At 37.3% G+C, this 14,898-nt stretch overlaps 1 protein-coding gene across 1 annotated transcript in view; it reads left to right on the top strand.

Moving 5' to 3' along the window:
* Positions 1 to 4,612: 4,612 nt before the first annotated feature.
* TNIP3 (TNFAIP3 interacting protein 3) overlaps positions 4,613 to 14,898 on the top strand; it is a 92,806-nt gene continuing 82,520 nt past the window's right edge. The window contains exon 1 of the mRNA XM_068542331.1: positions 4,613 to 4,659. Within this exon, the coding sequence (XP_068398432.1) occupies positions 4,628 to 4,659 (32 nt within the window). The 5' untranslated portion in view covers positions 4,613 to 4,627. The remainder of the gene's footprint in view (positions 4,660 to 14,898) is intronic.

Below are 14,898 nucleotides of genomic sequence, written 5' to 3'. Positions count from 1 at the left end.
TAATGCTCACACCCTAGTCCTTGAACCTGACTTTAAAAATCCAAGTGTATTAAAAACTTGTCACCACAAATGGCAAAAAGCTCATAAAACTTGGTTTACTTCCAAAAGTAAGTTTATCCTCTAAAGTTGGGTTATTTTGGAAATGTGGATTGTGTGAACTTCTGCTTAAACAATCAAAGAGTTTATGATCTTCACTGATGTACTGAAATCCATCCAAGAATCCAGGACATCTTTTGGTTAAGTTAAACAGAAAGCAACAGCCGCTTCTTGAGCAGTGAGAAACTCCTTAAAAAGAGGAGGAACTGGTGGGGGAGAAGAAGAGGAAGAAGAGAGTAATCAAACAATGGAAACAAAGAAATGTGTTTGCTTTTAGCTGAGAGGACGCTGTCAGCCAGTTAGGTACTCTAACGTCCGTGGTCTTTAATTGTAAATCTTTTGGTTCCCAGACATTCTATGTGGTTTATACTAGTCTTCCCCCAGGAAAACAAAAGTATAAAACAACTTAAGCAAAATTTTAAGCCCTCTTGTTGTCAAATTTCCTTGATATAAAAGGTAAAAATAAAACAATGTAAATAATCCATTAAAAACATCAGAGCAACTGCTGTTGGCCATAGTTAGGTCCTATAATCCTCAAACTCTTAATTGTCAGTATCAGTTATTTTTCATTTTCACATCTCTCCTTTCATACAGTTAGGTATCCTTCTTAATTCTGCTGTTAAAATATTTGGTCCTCACTGTGAGATAAGTACCAGGTAGGATCCTGGAGATATGAAAATAAGAAACACCTGGATTTGAGTCTCTAAGGCTTAGCATCCTACACTCTCAATAGGATGTGAATTCTTTGAAAGCAAGCACCTCTTTCTTTCCTCGGAATCTTAGAAGCAGAGAATTTTAGAGTCAAAAGGAACCTTAAAAGATATCATCTACACCAACCCCCATACACCAAGCTCTCCCAGTATGAGCTCCTCCTACCCACCATGAGTCAAGGTGATGAAATGATCAGTTATTTACCTCCTTCCTCCTCAGACTCTGTCAAAATGACACCCGTAAACAAGTATAGCACACTAACTACAGGCCAAGCACTACTGTATAAATTTTACATATATCAACATATTTAAGCCTCATTACAGCCCTAATGAGGCAGGTACTATTATTATCCCCATCTTACCAGAGAGGAAACAGAGACACAGGAAGACTGTAATCTCTCAATGGGTCACCAGAGGGGCCGGGACTGTACTTGGGCAGTCTTGCTTCCCAGTCTGCTCTTAATCACTATGCTACTCTGTTTCTATCCATACAAAGAAAATATATTTTAAAAGTTTACAAAGGAGGGAAGGAAGACAGCTCTATTTTTCACCCTATATTTTAAACCACTGATATTACTTAGCTTTACTGTCTTCACCTTATTTCCTGAACTTGAACCTGATAACTTAGGTCTTTTCCAAAAATTTTGAAAAGAATGTACCATGAATTCTAGAAGTGATTTCAGAAGAGAGATGTCAGTACTTAATTCACAGTAGCTTTGTTGGCAGAGAGCAGTCACATTACGGTCACACTTCTTATCAAGGATGATAGGGTACAAAGGTTCAGTGGCTCGTGGACCACATAGCGAACATATCTGGGAGAAATAATGGCTTCTCGGATGACCCTGCAGGGTAGAGACCAATATCACAGACATGAGAGAAAGATCTGTTGACGTCTACCTAGAAGTTAATAGAAATAAGAGTAGAGCAGGCAGACACCATAATCAGCAGTACAAACTAGACTAGTTTATATTGCAAGTACTTCAGGATAAACTGAGAAATTCACCTTGAATGGGCAAAGGTTAAGAGGGGTCAGGTACCCTATCTTTCCTTTATCTTTCTACTATTTGATATTCAGATACTCTTCGTTTTAATGAAAGTTCACCCTGTTCTATGTCTGACTTGGTTGTCCCATTTGGGATCTGCCTCAAACATTTTAAATGTTTAGCAAAGCAAAAATGCTTGAATTACACATTTTACAAGAAATGAATGAACCTCAATCAAGCTGCAGTAGGCTGCGATGTGCTGCTATAGAATTGGGGGTTCTGACCACAGTGTCTCCTGGTTTGGTGAAGCAGGTGCTTTGCTCCTGCCTGTTTCATGTCTCCACACTAGCCAATTAAATTTCAGGAAGTCCATTACCTCCCTTCCAGGCTGATTCTGTGAAAAATTAAAGGAGCAAGAACTTCAGTAGAATTCTTTATCTTATGGTTTAATGTCACCCTGACTTACAGTTAGTAGAGATAAAGTGCAGAGAGGCACACACATGTTTACTAAGTCTTATGAGACTCCTAAAGTGGTTCATTTTCTCTACAACTAAAAAAAAAGTGAGGCACTGACATTGAGAAAGGCCCTGTGTCTTCAAGGTTGGCTTGATTTGTTTGCTTCCACTTGAAAGAGAGGCCCTTTAATTGCTGAGTGTCTTTTTCTGATTGTCTTCTTTGTTTCTCTTCTGATGGAAAGACAGCCCCCTTAACAGAAATGTATAAACTATTGGAAATTATGATTATTCCCGTGATATTGACTTTTCTGATTATCATTAGTTGATATTTCGACTTCCTGGGTAGAAGAATAACAAGTGTAAAATTCCAGCCTATGAAAAGGCTCTTTAGAAGGAATTACAATGTTCAGTAAAGTACACCTTTGAGACAACACCTATTTCATCTGTTTCTAGTGCCTCAGAGGTATTATCTGTGAATTTTAAACAATAACATTTGGTTTGTCTGTTTGTTTGTTGTTTTTATTTTTTCATTGTGGTATAAACTATAACATTTTAAGTTTGGATATTTCCCTTTCCACATGCTGTTTTCGGGGATTTTTTACCACCAGAGTTCAAATAATACAATGTCCTTGCCTAAGAAATATGTTTTTATGAGGTTTCATTTATAATGTAAACATTTCATATATTACTTTTTAAATATTTTAGCATTAGATCTCATCTTATTTCAGACTTGAAATTTCACCTGTATAACGTTCAATTGTGGAACAACAATAGAAAGTCATGGACTAGGGGTCAAATGGCTAGACATCTAATCCTAGATGAGGCATTAATTAGTCAAATCATTTGTCCTCTATGGGCTTCTGTTTCCTCTTTTGTAAAATGATGATGTCATAATTCTCAGTATTCTCCAAGGTCTCAAATTCTATGATTCTCTAATACTCCAGGACTCCATGTGCCATTTCAGCTCTTCTAGGAAATTAACATTTTTTAAAAAGTAATTTTAGGAATAATGAAACCATTGAAGATATTTTTTAAAACTTACTGCAAATTTATTTTATAAATGAATTGTTTTAAAAACCTCATCTTCCAGAAATTACAGAGTGCACACTTAATTGCAAGTCATGCTTTGTCAGGTAGCACCTCACTTGCATGCCTTTTCAAAGCATCTGCAGAATTGTATGGTATTTCCAGAGTGCCACATGAAGAAACTAGGCAATTTTGCAATTTTATATAGCTAAAAGATAGTTGTACTAGTTGGTGGTCTAATTCCTACAACAGTCCTGAAAGGCATTCGCTTTCATCTAGCAACTGGCTACCATGGTGGTAATGGATGACTTTTAAACAGCTGTCACAAGCTGAAAAGAAAAAAAAATAAAAAAGCCACCCTCCTACACTATGTAAAGACAGCTTGCCAATAGCTAAAACAAATCCTTCTTGGAGCAATTTAACAAACAAACTTTTTGTTGTTGTTGTTACTATTAAATAAAAACTCATAAAACTCAAACAAACTGGCTTCATGTTTCACACAGACTTGAACAGCCTAACTTTTCTAATGGGATCACAGCAATTAGTGGTTTCCAGATGCATTTCAGATGTGTTAAGCGCCTGCAGGAATTGGCTTTTAAAACATACACACGTCTTCAAGTGCTTCAATCTCAAGAATCTACTATAATCCCCATGAGGGACTATGATGTCTGTGTAATGTTTGACCACAGTTTGGTGCTTAAGTTGCAATTAATATTAAATAGGAAAAAAAATTGGGAAATGAAAAATATTCTTACACACCTTTTAAAATTCCCTCCTTTTTTAATGATCACATTACCAGTTCCCTTGTTATCCTGAAATTCATGGAAATAATCACTAACTCCTAGTGGAGAAAAAGCTGGAATGAATGAGATTCTGAGAAGAAAGCTCTTGGTGTCACTGGGTCGTTAGGCACTCCTGGAAAACTCATTCCTGGACTGTGGCTAATTGAACTACAAACATGTCAGTCTGACAGCATTAACAGTTTATGACTCGTGCGTTGGAATGTCCAGCTTTCTTCACTTGCTCCTGGACAATTTCTCCCTGTCATGAGACTCTTCCTTAACTGGAAGACTGGGTCCTTAATGTTTACACCCAGTATTTTACCTTTGATTGAAACTAGACAGAAGGCAAGTTCATGGTCTGTCTTCTCGTAACTGTCAGTGCTGAAAACAAGACATGAGAATAAAAACATGGCTTTTGGGAAAAATGCATTTAACAAGTGGTTTCTCCTCCATTGACTGACATAGTTATCTTCCCTTGAGATACGGCCAAGTCTCATGTCCTTTATATTTTTTCCTTTTAGTTTCCATGTGGACGACTCTTAAATAAAAACAAGAAACACGAAGAGAAACTAGTCATGCTCACCAATCAGTCAGAAGATTCTGAAAGGTAATTACAAACACATTATTTAGAGAATACATGCCTCTAATAGTAATATTCTAGTAGGAGCACTTCAGCTTTCAGACAAAGGTTTTCAGTCTATTAAGAATAGACGAGGGCTTGCCTGGTGGCGCAGTGGTTGAGAATCTGCCTGCCAATGCAGGGGACACGGGTTCGAGCCCTGGTCTGGCAAGATCCCACATGCCGCGGAGCAACTGGGCCCGTGAGCCACAACTACTGAGCCTGCGCGTCTGGAGCCTGTGCTCCGCAACAAGACAGGCCGCGACAGTGAAAGGCCCGCGCACCGCAATGAAGAGTGGCAATGAAGAGTGGCCCCTGCTCGCCGCAACTAGAGAAAGCCCTCGCACAGAAACGAAGACGCAACACAGCCAAAAATAAATAAATAAGTAAATAAATTTATAAAAAAAAGAATAGACGAGAACTTATCTGGATACAACAATAAAGAGTTGATAAGATATGGTGGATAACAGTGTGGACTATTTGAACACATTTTTTTTCGCTGCTCTTCAAGGGTCAAGAATCATAACAAGTTACGGAAGTTATTTGATTTTTTTTAAAGTATTTGATAAATTTCCCTTGACAAGTTTGGTTCTTCAGATAATTTCTCCTGAAGAGCACACATTTTCTCCTAGGAAACAACTCTATATCTTTTTTTTTTTTTTTAATTTATTTTTTGGATGTGTTGGGTCTTCGTTGCTGCGCGCGGTCTTTCTCTAGTTGTGGAGAGCAGGGTCTACATTTCTTTGTGGTGCACAGGTTTCTCATTGTGGTGGCTTCTCTTGTTGTGGAGCATGGGCTCTAGGCGTGCAGTCTCAGTAGTTGTGGCGCACTGGCTTAGTTGCTCCGTGGCATGTGGGGTCTTCCCGGACCAGGGCTTGAAAACATGTCCCCTACATTGGCAGGAGGACTCTTAACCACTGCGCCACCAGGGAAGTCCCAACTCTATTTCATTATTAGGGTGAAGAGTAGCTATATCTTCTCTCCTGAGTTCTTAAATCCTCAGCTCAGGTATAAGGTGAGAAATTTACTAAGTCCCTTATCAAAAAAATCCCTTCTTCAGTCACTTTCTACATTCCATCGACCATTTATGGCTTTTCTCAAGCTTCACTCTATTCATTGACCCATGTAGTTATTTCTTTGACTTCTTATTTGGCACCTATTTTTGTGCAAGATATTGGGCCAGCTGCTTCTAGACGATGAATCAGATCCAGTCCTTTTCCTCTAGCTGCTTGCAGTTTAGAAGTGAAAAGCCACACAGCTAAGTTTAATAAATGTTGAATGTTTTGTCTCATAAAAGAGGCACAGATAATCTGCCCTGAGAAATCAGAGGAAGGTGAGAATCCTAGTTGTGAGCATAAAGAGATGCGTGAAGAAGGATTTGTTTGACCTAATTTCTGGCAAAAAGAAAATAGGGAGACAGATGGAAAAAGAGAAAAAGGAAAGCGTATTCCAGGCTGAAGGCAGAATGTATACAAAAAAGTTGTGTAGGTAAGTTGAGGACTTGTGTTGGTTCCAGTGAGCTGTTCGGTTTGACTTCTACATCTGGCATGTAATACAAAACTCATCTTGAGTGAGAGACTAAATAGTTGAGGACTTACTGTACACGCCAATGTTTCTCTGTGTATAAAGACAAAACTTCTTTCAAGTGAAAGATAATTCAAAGAAATAATTACCCTCAGGTTCTCAAGTCAGTGTTGCTCAAACTTGGGTTCTCATAACCTGTGGATCTGGAGACATATTCTCAGGGTTCTTGGTCTATGAAAAACTTTTCATTAAAAGAAGCCCATAGGTACTTCCACTGTGAGAATCACGACTGTGCACAAGGGAAGCCAATGAGAATTCTGAACAAGGATTGACAATAGGCTAACCTGGCCACAGTGTCTGAAGTTGGCAAGGGGGGGAGGTGACTAGAAGCTTGAACAAATATAGAATTGCTGATTTATCCCATTCCTCTCAACCAGTTACATTCAGTATCGATAACAAGCATTTTAGCCTTTAATTGTATAAATTTAGCATTTTATTATGTATCACAGTTTATTATTCTATAATTGTGCTGTATGTGTAAGTCTTGTCTCCTTGATGAGATTTTATCTACCTCAAGGGAAAGAACTCAGCATACAATGGTATAACCCACTTTAGCAGTAGGCCTATAATAAGCATTGATCAATTTCATATAAATTATTATAAAATGTGTAAGCAAAATAGAAATTCAGCTCACAGGAGTAGTTTGAGGATTAACCAATTATACTGACAACCTCTAAGATACTATAGATATTGTAGAAGCATAGAAGATAACATATGATGTTGAATGATTTCTAGGAAAGATGATACCCCATATTTGCCAAATATGGACCTTTGGTAGCAAAGGTCCATATTTGGCAAATTTTACCAGTTTAAAACCAAAAAAAGAATGAAAGAGAGGAAAGGAAAGAGAAGAAGGGAGGAAAGAAGGAAGGAAGAAAAGCAGGCAAACAAACCTATTGTTTCTGTGTTTTGAAGTTATGTATAGCCTAGCTTTTCCTTCAGTATAACCACAATGCAAAGAAGTAGGGATTACCTCCCCATCCCATCCCACCCCACACACCATTTTCTTCCAGGTGGAGAATTATAAGGACTCTGTAAGCTCCTGAGTCCCATTCTATTGCCCTCTCTCCTCAGCAACCCAAATTAATGTTTAGATTCTCTCCATTTACCCATGATGAAAATTACTCAGAATTTAGTAGTTAACATATTTTTTTCTACAGTAGTAAAACTTTTGTATTTCTAAGAGAATGAGACAGGTAGGTCCTTTGACAGTAATTTAAAATGCTCAGGAGATGGTTTTCAGGTTAACCTTTTTGGTGTATATGGCTTGGGGTCCAGAAGGATGGTGGATGAGGCAGATGCTGCAGTCCATACCCTCCTCTCAAGGGAGGTGAGAAAGAGAGAAGAAAGCAGGGAGATGAGAGGCCACAGACTAGGAACTGAATAGTGAGTGCTGGTCATCTTTCCCTCTTTCTCTCCTGAACTGACCCCTTTGTACTTGAACCATTTTAGGTAAAATTTGCCACTTCTTGAAGGTGATACACTGATATCATGGTTGTCATACCAAACTTCTTTCTAAAGTAAAGGGGCAGAGGAAACAACTTTGATCCCAGTGAGAAACTATCAAAGTCGAAACAGTATTTTATGGTTTTTATATTTCCTGTTAACAAAATCTCGAAGCATATTGTTTAAAAAGCAGCCCCACTCAATATGTCATGATCCTGGGGTCATCCTTGCTTTGATGTACTCTTATAAGACCAGCTCCTCATTTAAATTTTCCTAAAGCAGAATTTTTTCCCTGTCCTAGTATTTATTTTAAGAAATTTTTTTAATAAATTATGTGTTCAGAAAATTATAATTATTACCTAGCAAGGAAAACTATTATGATTCATTATAGCCTCAAGTAGAGGTAATCACAGTAGAATAAAATGAATGTTAAATTCCCATGACGTGCCTCCTTTACCTGGCATTAAACTCACTCACATTAACACCTGTTCAACCTACATATTGAACGTGGTCAAATACAATCTCTGTTATTCATTGCTTTCTGGGAACAATACACTGGTTTCAGATGCCCTTAAGGAGCTCCTGTGTCTTTCCCCATATTCAAAGGGTTTAAATGTCTTGATGCAAAACACTGGTGGACTTTAAGAAAACTAAACAGGTTTTTGTTTTTTGGTTTTTCTTCCCCTACATGAAGAGTACACTACCCACCAGATGCAGTATTTGGCAGCCAAAGAGCTGCTGGCTATTAAACATCCCTTAAAGCTTCATTTTTTGCTCACAAAGGGAAGAACTGTGTAGGGACGTTTATGGGGTGATAGGCAGATGTTTTGGTTGGAACAAGACTGTGTGGTAACCGAAAGCTAAAAAGGTCATTTTTATGATATCATAAGCATTTTTACAGTTCTTTTGGCCTCTTCATTTTTAACCTACTTCTTACCTGACCCTAAATTAAACTATTCTGGGAGGGCAGAATAAAGGGCCATTTATACAGCTGCTGTCCACATGGTGAAGAGAGAAGTGAATGGTATCATCTACTTTCTCAGGCTGGCATACGTATTTTCTATCCATTCACATTATTTTGTCAGATAAAAGAGAAATTAATTTTGAAGTGCTGTTTTTAATTACTCACAGAACATCACAGATCCTCACCTATATTTTCTCATAAATTTTGTTAATTCTTAGTCATGCTTTAAACAGTTTCAATATTTAAACTTATGAGACAAATTTGTCAGTTTTTCAGAAATTACAGTTCTTCAAACTAATAAACATCAAAGTTACATTGGGTTTCTGGACAACAGTCTAATTAAGTCTCTTCTCTTTCCAAAATAAGAAATAGCATCTCAAGCATGTGTTTATGTGTAATACATTACATAAAATTAACTTTTATTGGATGGATACATTCACAGAGATATAAGACAGGGGGCTTTTAGAAAACTTGTGTTTTCAGCCAGACTCCATAAAGCACATTTCAGAAAAGCTTTTTCCATACAAACAACACGCATGGGATGAACATGGACTTCCCATTTTCTAAGGCCCAGCTTAAACAAAATGCCAAAGAAGGTATCTATGGTATATCTTGTGTCTGTCTGTTTTTAATACTTTATGCCCACATAAACTCTTTGTTTGATTCAATGCGGCAATAACTTGTAAAGTTACTACCATATGCTAGGAAGTGTTTGGGGAAATACTGTTGGAAAGAATACCAAATTAGAATTCTCCAAAGGAGCTACTTATCAGTTAATCTTGGAAGAACTGGCACTACCTCTCAGCATGAAATTTGTGTATCTGGAGACTGGATCTGCCAGCTTTACCTCAATGGAAACATCTTTGGCATTAACTCGGAATGCACAGAGCTCACTTGGAGGTCTAACTAGGCCCCAGGCAGGCTGCAGACAACATGCAGCCAGCTGAAGGGGTTATAAGTCTGTTCTTTCTGTGTGTGGCAGTTCTTGAGTTGCCCTTTTTTTTTGCAGAAGGCTTCAGAGTTTAAGCTAATGGCATGTCCTCCAACGTGGTAATTAAATACACAGACCCTTCTAAGGCAGTACATTTAGTTTCGTGGCTTGAATTTGATGTGGTTCAAAGCCAATTAACATGATGGAAGATATTGTATTAGCAAAATTCCAGTTTTCAGGGCAATTTGGAAATAACAAGTTCACAACTCTCTTTCTGCTGCTCTGACAGGAAGTTATGTCAAAACACTAAGTGAGGAAATAATGTGGAAAAATGAAGGGACTTGAGTTTGGAAAATTCAATTTGGTTTTGGTTTGGATCTTTCTCTTTTATTCCTTCATATAAATTGAAATTTTAAGTTTAATACCCTCAGTGAACTGGGTTTTTTCATTGCTGGTAGGCTTCTACTTTGAATACTATATATGTCTCTGCTCAAACATAGGTTTACTTTAGAAAGGAGGGAGGTTATGTTCAGAATTTGTTTGAAATCAATTTTTATTCCCTGCTTTTCGTCATTTATATCATTTGCTAATTTTTATATTGACATAGTGTTCACTTTATAGTCTGAATATATTGCTCTGTTAGGAAGGATTGTAATTACTTAAATCACACATCACCTCACTTTCCAAGGCAACTGCACTAGGGAATCATTTTTCCGTTTCACATCTAGGAAATATTTCTGAGCTGGAGACATCTACTTTCCAAATACAATTACTTTCATTGTTCTAACCATGTGAGTTCCATTATTCTCCTTATATTACCAGCTCAGTATTTTCAATTATCGCAGAAAATATCAGCACATTAAAAAGTGAAATAAAATTTATTTTAAGACTCCAATCATTTGGATGATTTGCCTTTTTAAAAGTTTTTATTTTACTCTGTACTATATCACACTTTATTTATTTTAGAATATAAACAGGAAGGGAAATGTAAATATTAGCAACAAAACTTAGATGAGTTTCACACCCTATACTGTTGTTATTATCAGTACTTGAATATGACACTCTTGAGGTGCTATTGTTCAAAATCAGATTTACATTAATTTAATATCTTGCACAGCTTGGACAGTCTTTTCACATTTATATCTAAATTTAGAGTAGATTACAAGCTACACAGAAAAGTAAACTTCAATATGTGATTCTTGGTTGTTTCCAACTTCTTCTGTGTCTTACCTGCCAAAAGGTTAGTTGCTCTTTATAGGAAAAGAGCTGATCACAGTGAGTAGCACATGGTAAAGGCTCTGAAATGTTTGCTGAATGATTAAGTGGAGACTAATTTAGCTGATAAGTTTGCTCTGCCCCTCTGCTAAACAGAACATTTTTCTGACCATTACAAATGAACCAGCCACCATGCCATCTTATTCTCCTTGTCTCTTTCTTTTTTGAAAATAGTTTCTATTTTCTAATTATAAAAGTAAAACGTGAGTTATGTCAGTTCTTTCTGTGTGTGGCAACTCTAAGAGTTGTTATATTTATGTAGAAGCCTTTAGTGTTTGCAAATACAGATGAAAAGAAAGAAAAGAAAACTCAGGTTTAGTCCTAACACCCAAAATAACTGCTGATAGAAGTTTTCAGATCTCTCTCTACCTCTTTTTATCTTTTTCTTTAAAAACGGGACTATAGAGAAAAGGTTGCTTTTGAAAATTTTTAAGTAGGTAGATTATAAATATTTTCCCAAGTAAATATTCATCTCGATCGTATCCAGTTATATAGCCATATCAATATTGGTTTAACTGATTCCCTGTTTGAGGCATATAGGTTGTATTCAATCTTTTACTATTAGGAACAACGCTGCAACAGATATACTTGTATTTAAATCTTTGTGCACATTCACTTTTGTTTTCTTAGGGTAAATTCCTAAAAGTGGAGTGTTGAGTGAAAGTACAGAAAAATTTAAAACTTCTGATGTGTACTTAGCAATGCTCTCAAGCAGAATAACCCGTTTACCTTCCCTCCGGAAATAATTTTTCTACATTGTTATTATTGCTCCAAATATTATTCACTGTTGAACCAAGTACTTCACTCTGGTCAAAATTTCTTTCCTAAGAATACTATCCCTTACTGGAGTTAAAGTTGCTCTGCCACTTCAGTTGGTCAGCTTTCTAGAAGTCCTTCTCACCAAGTGAGACAACCTACCCATACTATTTTCTCTACAGTCAACCCCGTGAGTTACTTTTTTTCTAACACCCTCACTTCTCGAGCTCTCTGTCCTTCTCTCCAATCTGGATTGTTACTCTTTGGCCAGCAGTGCAGTCTTTCCTAGAACCTTCTTTACCACCTCAGAATTTCTAATCGTTGGTCTTTTCTGGCTGTTCAGTTTTTCTAGTGAGGGTCTTTCCAATTTGTAGTCTTGAGATATATGAACGGCTGTACTATTTAGAGCAAAAGTGAGGGACGAGATCTCAGACTACTACAGTTTACTATGTAGATTTCCATGCAACCCCTCAACCCCACCCCAGACCTCTTCTGTGCCTTCTATCTCTGAATCCAGAGGCTCTGGGTTTCATCTTCCCAAAAGAATCAGCCTCTGGCCATGTCTGGGGTATTAAGACAGCTAGCTGCCTGGGAATAAAGACGCAGACTTGAGAATGGACTTGAGGACATGGGAAGGGGGAAGGGTAAGCTGGGACGAAGTGAGAGAGTGGCATGGACATATATACACTATCAAATGTAAAATAGATAGCTAGTGGGAAGCAGCTGCATAGCACAGGGAGATCAGCTCGGTGCTTTGTGACCACTTAGAGGGGTGGGATAGGGAGGGTGGGAGGGAGAGGCAAGAGGGAGGAGATACAGGGATGTATGTATATGTATAGCTGATTCACTTTGTTACAAAGCAGAAACTAACAAACTATTGTAAAGCAATTATACTCCAATAAAGATGTTAAAAAAAAAGAAGATAGTTGCCTGGCTGCCCAGGTTCACGTGAGAGGAGACCTCAGGGATTCAAATGCTCCAAAAGCAAAGAGTGAATCCCTTCTCTTGTTTCAACTTTTTCTTCAGTCCTTTCAAGTGCTCAGCCTCTCAGAGATTCTATGGGGCAAACTGGCCTCAATTCTCCACCGCTTCTCTCTCTAAAGACATGGGTTTTAACTTCCTCTGCTCCAGTAATTCAGCTACGACTTCTGCTTTTCTTTTTCCAAAAGTTGATTGAAAAAAATTCGTCTAAGTTGTCTCCTCTCCCAGTTCTGTGTTCTTGTGGGTTAATGATGGCTTAAAGAATTCATTTCTTGGTATTTTTACAGGGCTTTAAGAAAAAAAAGTTAAATTCATATGTGCTATATACCTTATGGATATCTGCCTATTACTGAAACAGAGTAAGGCAAGGTCAATCTTGAGAATTATTTTATGAGTGACACTTGCTGTTTCCATACTATCTGAGGCTTAATGTGTTCTGACATTTTCAATTCAATGGCCAGAGACTTGGTATGTCATCAGGTGTATTCACATCCAGTTAACTTCAGAGAGTATTAATTTGTCTCATTTAATGCTTTGCACCCAAATTTTACCTTGCTGATCTCAACCCTGGCACTCTTACTGTTGTTTTCGTTTGTCTGCTAGGTCAATCCCTTACTTTGAGCCTCTCAGGATCACTTGGTTTTGGAGTGTCTTTTCTACTCAGCATAGATATGGGTTTTGCTTTGTAAGCCACATTCAAAATCATGTTCATTAAATAGCCTAGTTAAGTCCATTTACATTTGTTGATATGATCAGCATGTTTGTTCTCAATTCTGTCTTATTATTTGATGTTAATATTAATGTTAGATTTACTATGTTTCTTTCTCTACTTGATCTGTCTTCTTTGTTTATTTTTAGTACTTATTTTTGCATTTAGAAAAGCTTATATTTTTATTCTAGTAGTTGCCTAACTCTATGCTAATAACTCAAACTTCCCTTGATCTTTTCTTCCCCCTTAATTAGGCTTCTCCTATCTGCTTTGTTAGATTTAAGTGATACTCTTTGACTCCTGTCTATAATCTATGCAGCTACAAACTTATTCTAATTTTACTTTTTCCCTTCTCCTACAACTTTCTAAATTACTTTTGTCAGAACCCATATTTAGATAATGCTTTTTCATACTTGTTCTCCCTTTTGTTTTAGTCTTGGGTATAATCTTAGATCTACTATTTTAATACTCATCAACAGTCTTTTTTTTTTTTTTTAAACATTTATCCTCCTACAGTTTCTTTTTTTTTTTTTTTATTTTTATTTATTTATTTATTTATTTTTGGCTGTGTTGGGTCTTCGTTTCTGTGCGAGGGCTTTCTCCAGTTGTGGCAAGTGGGGGCCACTCTTCATCGCGGTGCGCCGGCCTTTCACTGTCGCGGCCTCTCTTGTCGTGGAGCACAGGCTCCAGACGCGCAAGCTCAGTAGTTGTGGCTCACGGGCCCAGTTGCTCCATGGCATGTGGGATCTTCCCGGACCAGGGCTCGAACCCGTGTCCCCTGCATCGGCAGGCGGATTCTCAACCACTGCGCCACCAGGGAAGCCCCATCAACAGTCTTTTTGCCAAAGTTTCCTTTAGTTGTTGTTTTTTTTTTTTCCCCTTTAGTTTTAATACATGTAAAACAGCTTAACTGGATACAAGATTCTTTACTCATACTTTCCTAAAATTTTTTTTAAAATGCTGTGTCATTTTTGTCTTGCTTCTCATGTTTCAGTCAAGAAACTTTGTAAGTTTCTTGGTATTTTTTCCCCCAGAGGACGGATTCTTAAAAACTAAATAGTTTTACTAGACTCTGTCTTGTAATTTCGAAGGTATACGGGGGGGGGGGGCGGGGGGGGGGCACTTTCAACAATAAGATTAAGATTTCCTTTTTTCACTTTGATTATAGTTTTAATGGTTGTTCTATTTCATTGTTTTATTTTTCTTATTCAGAAAATCAAATGTGTATTGGATATTTTTTTCTGTTCTATATCAAGCACTTCCTTTCTGATCGTATTTATTTCTTCATTTTATTTTTGTTCCTCTACTCAAAATCTCTTATGAGACTTGTAGCTAAATCTCTTCTTCCTTGGATACTTTGTAATTTCGCCTTCACCCATGAGATGATTTTTATCCTTTTTTCAATTTTTCTTTCCTGAATTTGGTCATATCTCATCTTAAATTGTACTTTTGCTCACTTCTGTCCTGGGTTTTCTTGAATTTATGATTTAAGGTCCTCTTTTTTTTTTTTAAAGATTTATCGATTGATTGATTGCTATGTTGGGTCTTCGTTTCTGTGCGAGGGCTTCCTCTAGTTGCGGC

This window comes from Eschrichtius robustus, chromosome 4, assembly GCF_028021215.1.
Source record: "Eschrichtius robustus isolate mEscRob2 chromosome 4, mEscRob2.pri, whole genome shotgun sequence".
In the NCBI taxonomy this organism is placed as follows: Eukaryota; Metazoa; Chordata; class Mammalia; order Artiodactyla; family Eschrichtiidae; genus Eschrichtius; species Eschrichtius robustus.
This window is presented reverse-complemented; position numbering and strand designations above follow the sequence as displayed.